This window comes from Bufo gargarizans, chromosome 5 (assembly GCF_014858855.1).
Source record: "Bufo gargarizans isolate SCDJY-AF-19 chromosome 5, ASM1485885v1, whole genome shotgun sequence".
In the NCBI taxonomy this organism is placed as follows: Eukaryota; Metazoa; Chordata; class Amphibia; order Anura; family Bufonidae; genus Bufo; species Bufo gargarizans.
The window spans coordinates 216,751,140-216,772,606 of NC_058084.1; the positions used below are offsets into that span (position 1 = coordinate 216,751,140).

The 21,467-nt window shown below is 45.7% G+C and overlaps 1 protein-coding gene across 4 annotated transcripts in view; it reads left to right on the plus strand.

Moving 5' to 3' along the window:
• The window catches only part of PDE1C (phosphodiesterase 1C), a 1,393,842-nt gene that overhangs the window by 1,247,867 nt on the left and 124,508 nt on the right, over window positions 1–21,467 (plus strand). For all 4 annotated transcript variants that reach the window (XM_044293926.1, XM_044293925.1, XM_044293928.1 and 1 more), the window contains 2 exons: window positions 19,397–19,478; window positions 20,653–20,773. In XM_044293926.1, the coding sequence (XP_044149861.1) occupies window positions 19,397–19,478; window positions 20,653–20,773 (203 nt within the window). The remainder of the gene's footprint in view (window positions 1–19,396; window positions 19,479–20,652; window positions 20,774–21,467) is intronic.

A 21,467-nucleotide genomic window follows, 5' to 3' on the forward strand; every position in this document is an offset into this window, starting at 1 on the left:
TTTCCAAGTCTAATTCTGTCAGTAAATCCATACCGGTCACCCAGCGCCTAAATACTAGGCCTCAAATTTATATCCCGCTAAATCTGTCGTTACTGCTGTACTGTTCTGGCTGGGCAAGTTATTTAGTGACCGTCAAAGCACATTTTTTGTTCTGGGTTGAAATACAATTCCCAATTTAGCAATTTCAAAATTTAGTGGTTTCTGCTGTATCAGAGCTATTTGAAATCTATCCCTAAAAGGGTATATAATATTCAAGGTGCACAGAGGGTCATTCAGAATAACTTCACACACACACTACTGTGCATTTCCAAGTCTAATTCTGTCAGTAAATCCATACCGGTCACCCAGCGCCTAAATACTAGGCCTCAAATTTATATCCCGCTAAATCTGTCGTTACCGCTGTACTGTTGTGGCTGGGCAAGTTATTTAGTGTCCGTCAAAGCACATTTTTTGTTCTGGGTTGAAATACAATTCCCAATTTAGCAATTTCCTAATTTAGTGGTTTCTGCTGTATCAGAGCTATTTGAAATCTATCCCTAAAAGGGTATATAATATTCAAGGTGCACATAGGGTCATTCAGAATAACTTCACACACACGCTACTGTGCATTTCCAAGTCTAATTCTGTCAATAAATCCATACCGGTCACCCAGCGCCTAAATACTAGGCCTCAAATTTATATCCTGCTAAATCTGTTGTTACCGCTGTACTGTTCTGGCTGGGCAAGTTATTTAGTGTCCGTCAAAGCACATTTTTTGTTCTGGGTTGAAATACAATTCCCAATTTAGCAATTTCATAATTTAATGGTTTCTGCTATATCAGAGCTATTTGAAATCTATCCCTAAAAGGGTATATAATATTCAAGGTGCACATAGGGTCATTCAGAATAACTTCACACACACGCTACTGTGCATTTCCAAGTCTAATTCTGTCAGTAAATCCATACCGGTCACCCAGCGCCTAAATACTAGGCCTCAAATTTATATCCCGCTAAATCTGTCATTACCGCTGTACTGTTCTGGCTGGGCAAGTTATTTAGTGTCCGTCAAAGCACATTTTTTGTTCTGGGTTGAAATACAATTCCCAATTTAGCAATTTCATAATTTAGTGGTTTCTGCTGTATCAGAGCTATTTGAAATCTATCCCTAAAAGGGTATATAATATTCAAGGTGCACATAGGGTCATTCAAAATAACTTCACACACACACGCTACTGTGCATTTCCAAGTCTAAATCTGTCAGTAAATCCATACCGGTCACCCAGCGCCTAAATACTAGGCCTCAAATTTATATCCCGCTAAATCTGTTGTTACCGCTGTACTGTTCTGGCTGGGCAAGTTATTTAGTGACCGTCAAAGCACATTTTTTGTTCTGGGTTGAAATACAATTCCCAATTTAGCAATTTCAAAATTTAGTGGTTTCTGCTGTATCAGAGCTATTTGAAATCTATCCCTAAAAGGGTATATAATATTCAAGGTGCACATAGGGTCATTCAGAATAACTTCACACACACGTTACTGTGCATTTCCAAGTCTAATTCTGTCAGTAAATCCATACCGGTCACCCAGCGCCTAAATACTAGGCCTCAAATTTATATTCAGCTGAATTTGAATACAATACATTGGGCCAAATAATATTTTTGTTGTTGTGGTGAACGATAACAATGAGTAAAACATCTCGTAAGGGATGCGGACGTGGACATGGTCGTGGTGGTGTTAGTGGACCCTCTGGTGCTGGGAGAGGACGTGGCCGTTCTGCCACATCCACACGTCCTAGTGTACCAGCTACCTCAGGTCCCAGTAGCCGCTAGAATTTACAGCGATATATGGTGGGGCCCAATGCCGTTCTAAGGATGGTAAGGCCTGAGCAGGTACAGGCATTAGTCAATTGGGTGGCCGACAGTGGATCCAGCACGTTCACATTATCTCCCACCCAGTCTTCTGCAGAAAGCGCACAGATGGCGCCTGAAAACCAACCCCATCAGTCTGTCACATCACCCCCATGCATACCAGGGAAACTGTCTCAGCCTCAAGTTATGCAGCAGTCTCTTATGCTGTTTGAAGACTCTGCTGGCAGGGTTTCCCAAGAGCATCCACCTAGCCCTTCCCCAGCGGTGGAAGACATAAAATGCACTGACGCACAACCACTTATGTTTCCTGATGATGAGGACATGGGAATACCACCTCAGCACGTCTCTGATGATGATGAAACACAGGTGCCAACTGCTGCGTCTTTCTGCAGTGTGCAGACTCAACAGGAGGTCAGGGAGGAAGACTGGCTGGAAGACGATGCAGAGGACGATGAGGTCCTAGACCCCACATGGAATGAAAGCCGTGCCACTGACTTTCACAGTTCGGAGGAAGAGGCAGTGGTGAGACCGAGCCAACAGCGTAGCAAAAGAGGGAGCAGTGGGCAAAAGCAGAACACCCGCCGCCAAGAGAACACCCGCCTGCTACTGACCGCCGCCATCTGGGACCGAGCACCCCAAAGGCAGCTTCAAGGAGTTCCCTGGCATGGCACTTCTTCAAACAATGTGCTGACGACAAGACCCGAGTGGTTTGCACGCTGTGCCATCAGAGCCTGAAGCGAGGCATTAACGTTCTGAACCTTAGCACAACCTGCATGACCAGGCACCTGCATGCAAAGCATGAACTGCACTGGAGTAAACACCTTAAAAACAAGGAAGTCACTCAGGCTCCCCCTGCTACCTCTTCTGCTGCTGCCGCCTCGGCCTCTTCTGCTGCTGCCGCCTCGGCCTCTTCCTCCGCCTCTGGAGGAACGTTGGCACCTGCCGCCCAGCAAACAGGGGATGTACCACCAACACCACCACCACCTCCGTCACCAAGCATCTCAACCATGTCACACGGCAGCGTTCAGCTCTCCATCTCACAAACATTTGAGAGAAAGCGTAAATTCCCACCTAGACACCCTCGATCCCTGGCCCTGAATGCCAGCATTTCTAAACTACTGGCCTATGAAATGCTGTCATTTAGGCTGGTGGACACAGACAGCTTCAAACAGCTCATGTCGCTTGCTGTCCCACAGTATGTTGTTCCCAGCCGGCACTACTTCTCCAAGAGAGCCGTGCCTTCCCTGCACAACCAAGTATCCGATAAAATCAAGTGTGCACTGCGCAACGCCATCTGTGGCAAGGTCTACCTAACCACAGATACGTGGACCAGTAAGCACGGCCAGGGACGCTATATCTCCCTAACTGCACACTGGGTAAATGTAGTGGCAGCTGGGCCCCAGGCGGAGAGCTGTTTGGCGCACGTCCTTCCGCCGCCAAGGATCGCAGGGCAACATTCTTTGCCTCCTGTTGTCACCTCCTCCTACTCGACTTCCTCCTCCTCTTCTTCCACCTGCTCATCTAGTCAGCCACACACCTTCACCACCAACTTCAGCACACCCCGGGCTAGACGTCAGCAGGCCATTCTGAAACTCATATGTTTGGGGGACAGGCCCCACACCGCACAGGAGTTGTGGCAGGGCATAGAACAACAGACCGACGAGTGGTTGCTGCCGGTGAGCCTCAAGCCCGGCCTGGTGGTGTGTGATAATGGGCGAAATCTCGTTGCAGCTCTGGGACTAGCCAGTTTGACGCACATACCTTGCTTGGAGCATGTGCTGAATTTGGTGGTGCAGAAGTTCATTCACAACTACCCCGACATGTCAGAGCTGCTGCATAAAGTGCGGGCCGTCTGTTTGCGCTTCCGGCGTTCACATCCTGCTGCTGCTCGCCTGTCTGCGCTACAGCGTAACTTCGGCCTTCCCGCTCACCGCCTCATATGCGACGTGCCCACCAGGTGGAACTCCACCTTGCACATGCTGGACAGACTGTGCGAGCAGCAGCAGGCCATAGTGGAGTTTCAGCTGCAGCACGCACGGGTCAGTAGCACTGCGGAACAGCACCACTTCACCACCAATGACTGGGCCTCCATGCGAGACCTGTGTGCCCTGTTGCGCTGTTTCGAGTAATCCACCAACATGGCCAGTGGCGATGACGCCGTTATCAGCGTTACAATACCACTTCTATGTCTCCTTGAGAAAACACTTAGGGCGATGATGGAAGAGGAGGTGGCCCAGGAGGAGGAGGAGGAGGAGGAAGAGGGGTCATTTTTAGCACTTTCAGGCCAGTCTCTTCGAAGTGACTCAGAGGGAGGTTTTTGGCAACAGCAGAGGCCAGGTACAAATGTGGCCAGCCAGGGCCCACTACTGGAGGACGAGGAGGACGAGGATGAGGAGGAGGTGGAGGAGGATGAGGATGAAGCATGGTCACAGCGGGGTGGCACCCAACGCAGCTCGGGTCCATCACTGGTGCGTGGCTGGGGGGAAAGGCAGGACGATGACGATACGCCTCCCACAGAGGACAGCTTGTCCTTACCCCTGGGCAGCCTGGCACACATGAGCGACTACATGCTGCAGTGCCTGCGCAACGACAGCAGAGTTGCCCACATTTTAACGTGTGCGGACTACTGGGTTGCCACCCTGCTGGATCCACGCTACAAAGACAATGTGCCCACCTTACTTCCTGCACTGGAGCGTGATAGGAAGATGCGCGAGTACAAGCGCACGTTGGTAGACGCGCTACTGAGAGAATTCCCAAATGTCACCGGGGAACAAGTGGAAGCCCAAGGCCAAGGCAGAGGAGGAGCAAGAGGTCGCCAAGGCAGCTGTGTCACGGCCAGCTCCTCTGAGGGCAGGGTTAGCATGGCAGAGATATGGAAAAGTTTTGTCAACACGCCACAGCTAACTGCACCACCACTTGATACGCACCACCACCTGATACGCAAGCAGGAGGCAACATTTCACTAACATGGTGGAACAGTACGTGTGCACACCCCTCCACGTACTGACTGATGGTTCGGCCCCATTCAACTACTGGGTCTCTAAATTGTCCACGTGGCCAGAGCTAGCCTTTTATGCCTTGGAGGTGCTGGCCTGCCCGGCGGCCAGCGTTTTGTCTGTACGTGTATTCAGCATGGCAGGGGGTGTCATTACAGACAAACGCAGCCGCCTGTCTACAGCCAATGTGGACAAGCTGACGTTCATAAAAATGAACCAGGCATGGATCCCACAGGACCTGTCCGTCCGTTGTCCAGATTAGACATTAACTACCTCCCCTTAACCATATATTATTGTACTCCAGGGCACTTCCTCATTCAATCCTATTTTTATTTTCATTTTACCATTATATTGCGAGGCTACCCAAATTGAACCTCTCCTCTGTCTGGGTGCCGGGGCCTAAATATATGCCAATGGACTGTTCCAATGTTGGGTGACGTGAAGCCTGATTCTCTGCTATGATATGAAGACTGATTCTCTGCTGACATGAAGCCAGATTGTCTGTTACGTGACCTCTCTCCTCTGCCTGGGTGCTGGGCCTAAATTTATGAAAATGGACTGTTACAGTGGTGGGTGACGTGAAGCCTGATTCTCTGCTATGATATGAAGACTGATTCTCTGCTGACATGAAGCCAGATTGTCTGTTACGGGACCTCTCTCCTCTGCCTGGGTGCTTGGCCTAAATTTATGACAGTGGACTGTTGCAGTGGTGGCTGACGTGAAGCCTGATTCTCTGCTGACATGAAGCCAGATTGTCTGTTACGGGACCTCTCTCCTCTGCCTGGGTGCTGGGCCTAAATTTATGACAATGGACTGTTGCAGTGGTGGCTGACGTGAAGCCTGATTCTCTGCTATGACATGAAGACTGATTCTCTGCTGACATGAAGCCAGATTGTCTGTTACGGGACCTCTCTCCTCTGCCTGGGTGCTGGGCCTAAATTTATGAAAATGGACTCTTACAGTGGTGGGTGACGTGAAGCCTGATTCTCTGCTATGACATGCAGACTGATTCTCTGCTGACATGAAGCCAGATTCTCTGTTAAGGGACCTCTCTCCTCTGCCTGGGTGCTGGGCCTAAATTTATGAAAATGGACTCTTACAATGGTGGGTGACGTGAAGCCTGATTCTCTGCTATGATATGAAGACTGTTTCTCTGCTGACATGAAGCCAGATTGTCTGTTACGGGACCTCTCTCCTCTGCCTGGGTGCTGGGCCTAAATTTATAAAAATGGACTGTTGCAGTGGTGGCTGACGTGAAGCCTGATTCTCTGCTATGACATGCAGACTGATTCTCTGCTGACATGAGGCCAGATTGTCTGTTACGGGACCTCTCTCCTCTGCCTGGGTGCTGGGCCTAAATTTATGAAAATGGACTGTTGCAGTGGTGGCTGACGTGAAGCCTGATTCTCTGCTATGACATGCAGACTGATTCTCTGCTGACATGAAGCCAGATTGTCTGTTACGGGACCTCTCTCCTCTGCCTGGGTGCTGGGCCTAAATTTATGAAAATTGACTGTTGCAGTGGTGGCTGACGTGAAGCCTGATTCTCTGCTATGACATGCAGACTGATTCTCTGCTGACATGAAGCCAGATTCTCTGTTAAGGGACCTCTCTCCTCTGCCTGGGTGCTGGGCCTAAATTTATGAAAATGGACTCTTACAGTGGTGGGTGACGTGAAGCCTGATTCTCTGCTATGATAGGAAGACTGATTCTCTGCTGACATGAAGCCAGATTGTCTGTTACGGGACCTCTCTCATCTGCCTGGGTGCTTGGCCTAAATTTATGAAAATTGACTCTTACAGTGGTGGGTGACGTGAAGCCTGATTCTCTGCTATGATATGAAGACTGATTCTCTGCTGACATGAAGCCAGATTGTCTGTTACAGGACCTCTCTCCTCTGCCTGGGTGCTTGGCCTAAATTTATGACAATGGACTGTTGCATTGGTGGCTGACGTGAAGCCTGATTCTCTGCTATGACATGCAGACTGATTCTCTGCTGACATGAAGCCAGATTGTCTGTTACGGGACCTCTCTCCTCTGCCTGGGTGCTGGGCCTAAATATCTGACAATGGACTGTTGCATTGGTGGCTGACGTGAAGCCTGATTCTCTGCTATGATATGAAGACTGATTCTCTGCTGACATGAAGCCAGATTGTCTGTTACGGGACCTCTCTCCTCTGCCTGGGTGCTGGGCCTAAATTTATGACAATGTACTGTTGCAGTGGTGGCTGACGTGAAGCCTGATTCTCTGCTATGACATGAAGACTGATTCTCTGCTGACATGAAGCCAGATTGTCTGTTACGGGACCTCTCTCCTCTGCCTGGGTGCTGGGCCTAAATTTATGAAAATGGACTCTTACAGTGGTGGGTGACGTGAAGCCTGATTCTCTGCTTTGACATGCAGACTGATTCTCTGCTGACATGAAGCCAGATTCTCTGTTAAGGGACCTCTCTCCTCTGCCTGGGTGCTGGGCCTAAATATATGCCAATGGACTGTTGCACTGGTGGCTGACGTGAAGCCAGATTGTCTGTTACGGGACCTCTTTCCTCTGCCTGGGTGCTTGGCCTAAATTTATGACAATGGACTGTTGCATTGGTGGCTGACGTGAAGCCTGATTCTCTGCTATGACATGCAGACTGATTCTCTGCTGACATGAAGCCAGATTCTCTGTTAAGGGACCTCTCTCCTCTGCCTGGGTGCTGGGCCTAAATATATGCCAATGGACTGTTGCACTGGAGGCTGACGTGAAGCCTGATTGTCTGTTACAGGTCCTCTCTCCTCTGCCTGGGTGCTGGGCCTAAATATCTGACAATGGACTGTTGCATTGGTGGCTGACGTGAAGCCTGATTATCTGCTATGATATGAAGACTGATTCTCTGCTGACATGAAGCCAGATTGTCTGTTACGGGACCTCTCTCCTCTGCCTGGGTGCTGGGCCTAAATTTATGAAAATGGACTGTTGCAGTGGTGGCTGACGTGAAGCCTGATTCTCTGCTATGACATGCAGACTGATTCTCTGCTGACATGAAGCCAGATTGTCTGTTACGGGTCCTCTCTCCTCTGCCTGGGCGCTGGGCCTAAATTTATGACAATGGACTGTTGCAGTGGTGGCTGACGTGAAGCCTGATTCTCTGCTATGACATGAAGACTGATTCTCTGCTGACATGAAGCCAGATTGTCTGTTACGGGACCTCTCTCCTTTGCCTGGGTGCTGGGCCTAAATTTATGAAAATTGACTCTTACAGTGGTGGGTGACGTGAAGCCTGATTCTCTGCTATGACATGCAGACTGATTCTCTGCTGACATGAAGCCAGATTCTCTGTTAAGGGACCTCTCTCCTCTGCCTGGGTGCTGGGCCTAAATGTATGCCAATGGACTGTTGCACTGGTGGCTGACGTGAAGCCTGATTGTCTGTTATGGGACCTCTCTCCTCTGCCTGGGTGCTGGGCCTAAATATCTGACTATGGACTGTTGCATTGGTGGCTGACGTGAAGCCTGATTTTCTGCTATGATATGAAGACTGATTCTCTGCTGACATGAAGCCAGATTGTCTGTTACGGGACCTCTCTCCTCTGCCTGGGTGCTTGGCCTAAATTTATGACAATGGACTTTTGCATTGGTGGCTGACGTGAAGCCTGATTCTCTGCTATGACATGAAGACTGATTCTCTGCTGACATGAAGCCAGATTGTCTGTTACGGGACCTCTCTCCTCTGCCTAGGTGCTGGGCCTAAATTTATGAAAATGGACTCTTACAGTGGTGGCTGACGTGAAGCCTGATTCTCTGCTATGACATGCAGACTGATTCTCTGCTGACATGAAGCCAGATTCTCTGTTAAGGGACCTCTCTCCTCTGCCTGGGTGCTGGGCCTAAATTTATGAAAATGGACTCTTACAGTGGTGGGTGACGTGAAGCCTGATTCTCTGCTATGATATGAAGACTGATTCTCTGCTGACATGAAGCCAGATTGTCTGTTACGGGACCTCTCTCCTCTGCCTGGGTGCTTGGCCTAAATTTATGAAAATGGACTGTTACAGTGGTGGGTGACGTGAAGCCTGATTCTCTGCTATGACATGAAGACTGATTCTCTGCTGACATGAAGCCAGATTGTCTGTTACGGGACCTCTCTCCTCTGCCTGGGTGCTGGGCCTAAATTTATGAAAATGGACTCTTACAGTGGTGGGTGACGTGAAGCCTGATTCTCTGCTATGACATGCAGACTGATTCTCTGCTGACATGAAGCCAGATTCTCTGTTAAGGGACCTCTCTCCTCTGCCTGGGTGCTGGGCCTAAATTTATGAAAATGGACTCTTACAGTGGTGGGTGACGTGAAGCCTGATTCTCTGCTATGATATGAAGACTGATTCTCTGCTGACATGAAGCCAGATTGTCTGTTACGGGACCTCTCTCCTCTGCCTGGGTGCTTGGCCTAAATTTATGAAAATGGACTGTTACAGTGGTGGGTGACGTGAAGCCTGATTCTCTGCTATGACATGAAGACTGATTCTCTGCTGACATGAAGCCAGATTGTCTGTTACGGGACCTCTCTCCTCTGCCTGGGTGCTGGGCCTAAATTTATGACAATGGACTGTTGCAGTGGTGGCTGACGTGAAGCCTGATTCTCTGCTATGACATGCAGACTGATTCTCTGCTGACATGAAGACAGATTCTCTGTTACGGGACCTCTCTCCTCTGCCTGGGTGCCGGGGCCTAAATATCTGAGAATGGACTGTTCCAGTGGTGGGTGACGTGAAGCCAGATTCTCTGCTATGGGACCTCTCTCCAATTGATTTTGGTTAATTTTTATTTATTAAATTTTTATTTTAATTCATTTCCCTATCCACATTTGTTTGCAGGGGATTTACCTACATGTTGCTGCCTTTTGCAGCCCTTTAGCCCTTTCCTAGGCTGTTTTACAGCCTTTTTAGTACCGAAAAGTTCGGGTCCCCATTGACTTCAATGGGGTTCGGGTTCGGGACGAAGTTCGGATCGGGTTCGGATCCCGAACCCGAACATTTCCGGGAAGTTCGGCCGAACTTCTCGAACCCGAACATCCAGGTGTTCGCTCAACTCTAGTTAAGAGCATGACAAGCGCTCTGCAAACAAATGTGAATAGGGAAATTATTTTAAATAACATAAAATACATAAAAATAAAAAATATATAATCTTGATCTAGGAGGACGAGGTCCATATGGAGTTGGAGGTTGAGAAGGTAGTGGATGCGGCGGTGTAGGTTGAAGCTGTGGTGGAGGAAGTCGCCTACACTGCTTTTTGGTTTTAAATAAAAAATTTTTTTTTTTATTAGGGTACACCTAAAAACATTGGGAAATATAACCTGTGATAACCCTCTCCAGTCGTGCTAAACACACGTTCAGGGCAGGCCAGCACCTCCAAGGCGTAAAGGGCAAGCTCAGGCCATGTGCCCAATTTGGAGACCCAGAAGTTGCAGGGGGCAGACCCATCAGTCAGTTCATGTAGGTGTGTGCACACATACTGCCCCACCATGTCGCACGTCCCCGTGATGTTCACGATCCATCTGGATATCTGCTCTATCAACTTTTGATGTTCTTTTCTGCGCCTACCATGTTGATTACGGTTAGTGGCGAATCAGGATTCCACGACGGAGAGGTAGCGTGAGAAAGGGATAGCGCATCCAAGGGAGATCAATGGATGAAATGTAATTTTCATTGAGCGAAAATGTGGGAGAAGCTATTAAAACAGAAGAATTGAAGGAAAAGAGGGGGTGTGCGGCAATTACCCACTCGGGGAGGTAGTGACGATAAATAACAATACAGCACTCTTAAGATTCCCTGTTATTGGAATGAATAATAAAAAATTATAGGGAATGTCACTGGGGTATTTAGGATTTGGAAACGTTAGACAGGAGGACCCTACTGCCGCTTTGTTGACTCTAGATAACTTCTGCCTGATTGCACGTCCCCGTGACGTCCACTATCCATTTGGATATCTTCTCTATCCACCTTCGATGTTCTTTTCTGAGTCTACCATGTTGATCATGGTTATCACCGAATCAGGGTTCCACGTCACAGAGGGAGCGTGAGAAAGAGAGACCACATTTAAGGAAGGTTAATTGTTTGAAATTAAATATGATCGAGCGGAAAAGTGAAACTAATTATTGAAGCGCAAATGTGGGACAAATTGTTAAAGTTTAAGCATTGAATGAAAGGAGGGGGCGCGCATCAATTAATGATGAATTTTTGAAATGTAATTCCCTGTCACCTATGCAGAGCAGGGGTTTGTATACGGCAAAATTTGTAAAATGTCACCTGACAATGTAACAGACGATTTTTTAAAATTTATGTCCGTATCACCTATGCAGAGCAGGGGTTTAATCACGGCAAAAATTTTCAAATTTAACGCAAGAATGTAACAGATAAATTAGTGAAATTTGTTTACCTGTCTACTAGGTACAGCAGGGGTATATCACACCTACAAATTTGTGAATTTCACCCGAATATGTAACAGACAAATTAGTGAAATGTTTTTACCTGTTTACTAGGTAAAGCAGTGGTATATCACACCCAAAAATTTGTGAATTTCACCTAAAATTGTAACAGACAAATTAGTGAAATTACATAAAATGAAATACGCACAAAAAAATTAAAATAAACTTGATATATATGGTGGAGGTCCATATGGAGTAGGAGTTTGAGTAGGCAGTGGACGCAGCAGTGGAGGTGGAAGCGGTGGTGGAGGAGGACGAGTTAGCCAACACTGGGCTTTGGTTTAAATTTCATTTCATTTTTTTAATAAGGGTACACTCTGAAAGAGTGTGAAATATCCAAAATACAACAATGAGCAATTGGGCTGTAGTATAACAATGGCTGGTTAAGGCTGGTATACAGTCAGGTCCATAAATATTGGGGCATCAACACAATTCTAGCATTTTTGGCTCTATACACCACCACAATGGATTAGAAATGAAACAAACAAGATGTGCTTTAACTGCAGACTGTCAAGCTTTAATTTGAGGGTATTTACATCCAAATCAGGTGAACGGTTTAGGAATTGCAACAATTTGCATATGTGCCTCCCACTTGTTAAGGGACCAAAAGTAATGGGACACAATAATAATCATAAATCAAACTTTCACTTTTTAATACTTGGTTGCAAATCCTTTGCAGTCAATTACAGCCTGAAATCTGGAATGGATAAACATCACCAGACCCTGGGTTTCATCTCTGGTGATGCTCTGCCAGGCCTCTACTGCAACTGTCTTCAGTTCCTGGTTGTTCTTGGGGAATTTTCCCTTCAGTTTTGTCTTCAGCAAGTGAAATGCATGCTCAATCGGATTCAGGTCAGATGATTGACTTGGCCATTGCATAACATTCTACTTCTTTCCCTTAAAAAATGCTTTGGTTGCTTATGCAGTATGCTTTGGGTCATTGTCCATCTGCAATGTGAAGCGCCGTCCAATGAGTTCTGAAGCATTTGGCTGAATATGAGCAGATAATATTGCCCGAAACACTTCAGAATTCCTCCTGCTTCTTTTGTCAGCAGTCACATCATTAATAAATACAAGAGAACCAGTTCCATTGGCAGCCATACATGCCCACGCCATGACACTACCACCAGCATGCTTCACTGATGAGGTGGTATGCTTAGGATCATGAGCAGTTTCTTTCCTTCTCCATACTCTTCTCTTCCCATCACTCTGGTACAAGTTGATCTTGATCTCATCTGTCCATAGGATGTTGTTCCAGAACTGTGAAGGTTTTTTTAGATGTCGTTTGGAAACTCTAATCTGGCCTTCCTGTTTTTGAGGCTCACCAATGGTTTACATCTTGTGGTGAACCCTCTGTATTCACTCTGGTGAAGTCTTCTCTTGATTGTTGACTTTGACACACATACACCTACCTCCTGGAGAGTGTTCTTGATCTGGCCAACTGTTGTGAAGGGTGTTTTCTTCACCAGGGAAATAATTATTTGGTCATCCACCACAGTTGTTTTCCGTGGTCTTCCGGGTCTTTTGGTGTTGCTGAGCTCACCTGTGCGTTCCTTTTTTTTTAAAGAATGTTCCAAACAGTTGTTTTGGCCACACCTAATGTTTTTTCTATCTCTCTGATGTATTTTTTTTTTTTCCACCTAATGATGGCTTGCTTCACTGATAGTGACAGCTGTTTGTATCTCATCTTGAGAGTTGACAGAAACAGATTACAAATAGCACACTTGAAATGAACTCTGGACCTTTTATCTGCTCATTGTAATTGGGATAATGAGAGAATAACACACCTGGCCATGGAACAGCTGAAAAGCCAATTGTCCCAATCCTTTGGTCCCTTAACAAGTGGGAGGCACATATGCAAACTGTTGTAATTCCTACACCGTTCACCTGATTTGGATGTAAATACCCTCAAATTAAATCTGACAGTCTGCAGTTAAAGCACATCTTGTTCGTTTCATTTCAAATCCATTGTGGTGGTGTATAGAGCCAAAAAAAATTGAATTGTGTTTATGTACAAATATTTATGGACCTGACTGTACATGTCTATTCTGCACAAGGTACGGACAAGTCCTGTGGGATCCATGCCTGGTTCATTTTAATGAACGTGAGCTTGTCCACATTGGCTGTGGACAGGTGGCTGCGCTTGATTGTGACAACGCCCCCTGCCATGCTAAACACACGTTCAGACAATACACTGGCTGCAGGGCAGGCCAGCACCTCCAAGGCGTAAAGGGCAAGCTCAGGCCATGTGCCCAATTTGGAGACCAGGAAGTTAAAGGGGACAGACCCTCATTCAGTACATGTAGGGTGTGTACACATACTGCTCCACCATGTTGCTGAAATGCTGCCTCCTGCTTTGACGTTCCATATCAGCTGGTGGTGCTGGTTGTTGTGGTGTGCTGATAAAGCTTTTCCACATTTTGGACATGCTAACCCTGCCTTCTGAGGTGCTGGTGGTGCCCCAGCTACGTTGGCGACCTCTTTCTCCTCCTCTTCCTTCACCTTGAGCTTCCACTGTGCCCCCGCTGTCAGTTGGAAATGCCACCAGCAGCGCGTCTACCAGCGTGCGCTTGTACTCGCGCATCTTACGATTACGCTCCACTGACGCAATTAAGGAAGGTATGTTGTCCTTGTAATGGGGATCCAGCAGCATGGCCACCCAGTAATCAGCACAAGTTAGAATGTGGGCAATTCGGCGGTCGTTGTGGAGACACTGCAGCATGTAATAGCTCATGTGTGCCAGGCTGCCTAGAGGCAATGAAAATCTGTTCTCTGTGGGAGGTGTATCGTCGGTGTCCTCTGTATCCCCCCAGCCATGTACTAGTGAAGGCCATGAGCTGGTTTGGGTGCCACCCTGCTGTGAACATTGTTCCTCCTCCTCCATCTCCTCCTCCTCATCCTCCACCTCCTCATCCTCCAGAACTGTGCCCTGGCTGGACAATTTTGTACCTGGCGTTTGTGGGTGCAGGAACCCACCCTCTGAGCCACTTGTGAATGACTGGCTGGAAACCCTATGAAATGATCCCTCTTCCTCCTCCTCCTCCTGTGCCACATCCTCTTCCATCATCGCCAGCAGCATTTTTTTAAGGAGGCATAGAAGTGGGATAGTAATGCTGAGAATGGCGTTAACGGCACTGGCCATGTTGGTTGAGTACTCAAAACTGTGCAACAAGGAACACAGGTCTCTCATGGAGGCCCAGTCATTGGTGGCAAAGTGGTGCTGTTCTGCAGAGCGACTCACCCGTGCGTGCTGAAGCTGAAACTCCACTATTGCATGCTGCTGCTCTGGCCAGCATGTGCAAGGTAAAGTTCCACCTTGTGGGGACGTCGCATATGAGGCGGTGAGCGGGAAGGCCGAAGTTACGCTGCAGCGCTGACAGGCGAGCAGCAGCAGGGTGAGAAGGCCGAAAGCGCGCACAGACGGCTCGCACTTTATGCCGCAGCTTTGACATATCGGGGTCATTTTTAAGGAACCTCTGCACCACCAAATTCAGCACATGCGCCAGGCAAGAGATGTGCGTCAAACCGGCTAGTCCCAGAGCTGCCTCGAGATTTTGCCCATTATCGCACACCACCAGGCCGGGCTTGAGGCTCACTGGCACCAACCACTCATCGGTCTGTTGATCAAGGCCCCTCCACAGCTCCTGGGTGGCAATGTACTTAGACCCCTGATACAAACAGAAAATGGTGGACATGTTGCCAGCATCACAGAGGGATGTCAGAATGCAGCATTTCCAGGCCTTGCTGCGAGATATGCTGCATTCTGCTGTTGTGGGCACTGGCAGAGGAATTTCCACCCACAGCAAAACAGGGGCGGGTATGAATCCTACAGCGCCTGCAATAAGAGGGCGGTTTGAAGATGTATTGGTCACTTTGGATATGAGATCATTCTTGCAGCCAACCCATCGACAGCCGCCCTCCAGATCCAGCCTCAGGGAACGCCTAGACTGACAGGTGTCCGACTACATCGGGTTATAGGACAATGTGGACGCTCTGAGAAGTGAGATACCCCTTGACTACTGGGTGGGCAGGCTTGACCTGTGGCCAGAGCTGGCACAATTTTCCATGGAACTCTCGGCTTGCCCCTCGTGGAGTGTCCTGTCCGAAAGGATGTATCAACATGCTTATTAGGCTTCCCTCGCTCCTAATGTTTTAGAGGGTCAACTTAGCAGCAGACCCTCATCCCTAATGTTTTAGAGGGTCACCAGCAGACCCTCGCCCATAATGTTTTAGATGGTCATATCAGCAGCAGGCACTCGCCCCTAATGTTTTAGAGGGTCAGCTCAGCAGCAGGCACTCGCCACTAATGCTTTTGAGGGTGAGATCAGCAGCAGGCCCTCACCCCTATCACCCTTAATGTTTTAGATGGTCACCAGCAGGCCCTCGCCCCTAATGTTTTATAGGGTCAGCTCAGCAGCAGGCCTTCACCCCTAATGTTTTAGAGGGTCACCAGTAGGCCCCTGCTTCTAATGTTTTTGAGGGTCACCAGCAGGCCATCAATCATAATTTTTCAAGGGTGTGTATGATGCTCTCCTTTATGTGTAATAAAGGGTGTATTGTAGTGCCGGTTCCTTGTAATTTTGGGCAGCCCTTTCCCTTCGTGCATATGCTTTATGAGTCCCACTACCTGAACAATTGTACCATGTGAATGAGGCCCTCCTTTATGTGATTTACAGGTTGCATCGAAGTGACTCTTCCTTGTAATTTTTGGCAGGACTTGCACTTTATATACAAGTAAATATACAGGAAATAATTTTTCCTCTAAAATCAATTTTATCTTTGGTTTTGTGCGTATTATTGCCAGTCTGTAAAAGTGGCGTACTACTCGGACAACATAGTTCCCAGCAGCGTACTATGAGTACAAGATGCATCCAGACATCCTCCCCATACTGTTCCCGAAACATTTCGGTGGTGTTTCCATCAATTTCTGACCTTTTCCTGTGAACCAGACACCCTCCCCTCTTCAGAGCAGGGGGTGCCTGGTTTAATGCCAGGGTTCTCCCATTAACTTCCATTGTGCTCGGGTGCTCTGTAGAGCACCTGAGCATCCCAAAGTGTTCTACTTGAGCACCCGAGCACTTTGGTGCTCAATCAACACTAGTCTCTTCCCATCATCAGCTAACTATGTAATGATTTTTCTATTTAATCTGTCAATCTTTCCTTTAAAGGGTTTCTACCACCAGATTTGGTCCTATTTAGCTGACTGACACTAGCGATGTGCTAGTGTCAGCAGTCCATAACAGTGTTCTTACTTATCATCTGTCTGCTGCCGTTCACCTTAAAAACGTACTTTTATAGATATGCTAATGAGCCCCTAGGTGCTATGTGGGCGTCATTAGCACCTAGAGGGCTCCGTCCACTAACCATTTCAGCCGCCCATCTCGTCCCTCCAGCCCGCCCTGCTCCTGTTGATTGACGTGAAACTTCTCAGTATCTTGTACCAATTCCCGTGCCTGCGCCGTGCGCTTCTGTATTCGGCGCAGGCGCAGTGAGTGAATGTTGCGCTCCTGGTACCGGCTTCCTCACTGTAATGTAGTTGGTGCAGGCGCAGTGAGGAAGCCGGCGCCGGGAGAATACAGAAGCGCACATAGTTTCATCTTTTGTTAAACTATGCTTTTAGTATTGTGCCTACAATAATTATATTGTCTTCAACTAACCACTGGAGTATCTTAACTTCAGTATGAAGCTTGAACACAATTATGCTATCTTTGATTTTCATTGTGTTATGAATATCATGTGTAATATGTTCAAGGAAAAGTCCCTCCGTGGGTATTCTATTATTATTTATTGAAATGGAGAAGGTCCTTTGGGTTATGTTCTTGCATGTAGAAATATTCTCATTTTGTGATGAATAATAAACCCAGAGTTGCCTGAACTTGTAGATGTTATGGATCTATTTTACCAGGTCCCTAGGGCATTTTGTAAGAACATTGGTACATTGATAGGTACATTGGTGCAGGAAGCGAAATTTGTCTTCTTACAGAGAATGATGACATCTAAAGCTATCCATGGAGAAGAAAACAAGGTGTTAATAGACTGGTAACCTTCAAGGTCAAGTAGCTGAAATAACAAACATGAGTTACGGTACATGGTACATCGTATTTAATACAACTTTACTTTTCTCTACACTCATGGAGATATCAATTCAGCTCATGGGATTCTCACTCCCAGGAGCCTGAGGCGGCCCAAAAACCCTTGTGCCATATAATAGGACACTGGTATTATAGAAAGTGCATGCTGGTCAAGTTACACCTCTGGCTGAAGGGAAGGGGTTAGGTCAAGAATTTGGATTGAGGGGGGTGCTGTTTCAATTTTTGCTTCAGGTTGCACGAAGGCTATGTGTTTCCCTGTCCGTTGCCACAAAGTAGAGGGCCCAAGCTGAACTCTTGCACCAGGGCCCATGAGCCTTTAGCTACGCCCCTGCTCACTCCACAACTTGACCGAAACTTTTTACAAAGCCTACACTGTGTGGATGTTGCTATTTGCTATATAATAAAAATGGAAGCCACATAAAAACGTAATTCCATCTGTGCACAGTGCAATAGATCAGTGCTGCTGTGATATGACATTATATAAATGCACATATCTATTCACTGTTTGTTATAATGTTATAATCTCCTTACACAAAGACATCTATGTACTTTTTGGCATTTTGCTGTATCACTAGGTCATCTAGGACTAGCACTCACTTTTCACTCCCAGGTCCTATAGGACTGGCCACAGTATAAAAAACAATAAGAGGTTAGTTGTTATATGTAGCACTAGGGATGGACATCTCCCAGTACATATATCTACACATCATTCCCTGCATAAGTAGGGGATAGTCTCAGGAAGCACCAGTGTGTTACCATAGACTGGACCCAGTATGTTATGTTAATAAGAACTGCCCACAGTATTCATTACCAGGTCAGTATGTACTGCTTATACTATTGCTAGAGAAACTGGTACTATAGACTTTATACATATATGCACACATACTGTAGATCATCAGGCTATATAAATGCATTAATATAACAATAATTGCATAGTTACAAGAAAAGTAAGTGAACCCTTTGGAAATACCTGGATTTCTATATTGATTACCAGTAAAATAAGGCATGACTGTTATCTACGTCTCAATTATAGACAAATAAAATCATCCAATGAAACAAATAACACAAATAGTTGTGCCATTTACTGTATGTGAAAACATCCACAGTGAGGAAAGAAAAAATAACTGAACCCATGCTGTAATGACATGGACAAAATATGTTCAGATTATGGCACACAAAGCCTGGTTACTGATACCTCTGTATTCTCAAGAAAGATTGCTTAATGGGAAAATATCCCAAATTTGCAATGGTTACCACCGTTTTAAATTGTGTGCTGTTCTGAGTAACATGATAAAGCATGTGCAGCCCTCGTGGGATGCTATCATCCCCTTGTCCAGTGTATTAATGCTATATGTGCTGCCCACTCATTACTCATTTAGCAGCAATGTTCCCAGTGGTTTTCCTAAGCTCCTTAGCAATCTCTGATTTTGTAAAAATGTATAGTCCAGCGTATTGGTGATGCCCTTTCTTGGAAATGGAAGTGATGCTGTTTTTTGAGATCATAAATGACATTATCCTGTGGGTATATATCAGAAAGTAGGGGCAGGGAGAGGGCTGAGAGAGCTCTTCACTTATTAGCTAATTTACACGCGAATGACATTTCATCATTGTTCATTCCATACTCGTACATAATCTAAATGAACCTGACTCCTGCTGATATAAGTAAGCTACTGTATGCGGCTCAGAGCAGAGCGGGATCCAGATTTTGATGGCTTTATTATACACTTTCTTTACTGACTTGATATCACACTGAGAATTCCCAGTGCCGATCAGCAGTGGTTTTGTTGTGCAGATGCGAATCCACCTGCCTGATAAAGACACAGTACAGAGAGTTGCATGGCATCATTTCCATTTCAATAGCTCTTCTACATGTATCTCGGGTAGCTGCTGATATATGTGAATGACATATTCTACTAGTCACTTATCTGTGCATTCACGTACTAATTGTTGATGTTCAGAAATATACAGTACCACTCACTAGAAATTATTTGCAGGGTGACAAAGAAGCAGAACTTGGCCTTCCATTTTCTCCACTGTGCGATCGCAATTCAACAATGGTTGCCCAATCCCAAATAGGTATGTTTTTTGTAATATACATAGAGTTGTATAATTCTATATGCAGATTTGTTCTTTTTTTTTGCTGTATGTGACTTTGGATCAAGATTTCATCATTAGCACCCTAATAACTAGTAACATAGTTCTGCAATGCTTTTCACTATGATAGATAGATAGACATAGAGACAGACACAGAGACATTCAGCAGCTTGTTTTATGTCTAAGTTATTCAATTCATACATGATCTGCTTTGCCTTCTTGAAAAGTCTAGACACTTCTCTCCTCTCCTGCTCAAGAACCATGGCTGAAGGCCACTAATTATTAATGAGAGCTGGGAGACCAAAGAAAAACATTACTTTTCATCATCCTGTGCCTCAGACATGCTAAAAAAAAATGATAAAGCTTTTGTAAGTGACTGGTACATCACAGGTCTTCCAAGTGCAATTATTTATTACAAGAGAGGGCCTTTTGTCTTCACCTTCAGGCCTTCTTTCCTGTGGTCTTTGAAGCACAGCAAGTGTTACTTTCTACCTTTTTACACAAGGGCAATGCTATTTGACAAAGCATTCTCCTCTTTGGTCACAGTCTATAATGAACTATTGTTGTGATAGAAAAATGTCACTCTTAATTAATTAAAAACTCCACTGGCTTACTTTAAAACTATATAAAGTTATCAGACCCCATTTGTGCTATTATCATAACATGTACAGAACATTAATAGAAATAAAGGAGTCATGAGTTCAGTCGCTTGATTGCCTAGAATGTACATTTCATTAAGGATGTCCCTTTTATGCTCCTGCACTCATTTTCTTCACCTCTGTTGAATAATTTAATGGTTCATTTAGAAAACTGTTGAACCAAATATTAGCAGTACTGTGAATTACTTAGCATACTTAGCCTCTAATAGGAGGTCAAGAAAATTTTATCTTAAAGAATAGCCAAAATGCATTTGTTATTTTGCTGTCATTAAAAAGTTAAAGTCTTCTATCAATGTAATTGTACATCACTATAAGTACCATGAGCAACATCATTCTTTAGCTGTACAATGGCACCACCTAGTGGAAATTATACAGAACACACATGCACACAAAAGCAAATTCCAAATTAATTTCCATGAATATTCCAATAAATATGGCCATAATATATTGTTATTGTGCAATGAATAGTGAGATAAAAAAAAAAATCTGTTGTTTAGGTTTTATTGACTTCATTGTGGAGCCGACATTCACCGTGTTAACAGACATGACAGAAAAGATTGTAATTCCACTCATCGATGAGGCATCACGATCTGGGCTCGCAGGATTTAGGAGATCTAGGTAAGTTGACTTTGGTCTTTTACACTGTCAGATAAATATACAGTAGTCCCTATTTTTTCCAGAATAACCATTGTAATTTGCGAAATAGGTAAAAAAAAATATGAAAATGATAAAAAAAAAAAATGTAGATTACTTAAATATGTCAGAATTTTTTTTTTTTTAGAACAGTAGCTTCTTCAGGATTCTGAATAGTACACACAGTATACCCGAAAAATTAAATGAATCTGTAGTCATCTGGGGTCCAAAGTAGAAGCTCATCCTGGTACAGATAAATCACAATACAGAACATGTAATAACGCACTATACTGTAGGGAGGCATCACTACACAGTAGTTATGCCAGCATTGTGCCTCCTTCACAGTAGTTACGACCAGATATGTGCCCCCTCATATTGGTTATGGCCAGATATGTGCCCCTTACAGTAGTTATGGCCAGATATGTGCCCTCTCACAGTAATATGCCTTGATATGTGTCCCCTCACAGTAGTGATGCCCAGTTATGTGCCCCCACAGTAGTTATGGCCAAATATGTCCCCCCTCACAGCAGTTATGGCCAGATATTTGCCCCCTCACAGTAGTTATGGCCAGATATGTGCCTTCTTTACAGTAGTTATGTCCAGTTATGTGCCCCTTACAGTAATATGCCCAGATATATCCCCCCTCATGGTAGTTGTGGCCAGATATGTGTCCCTCACA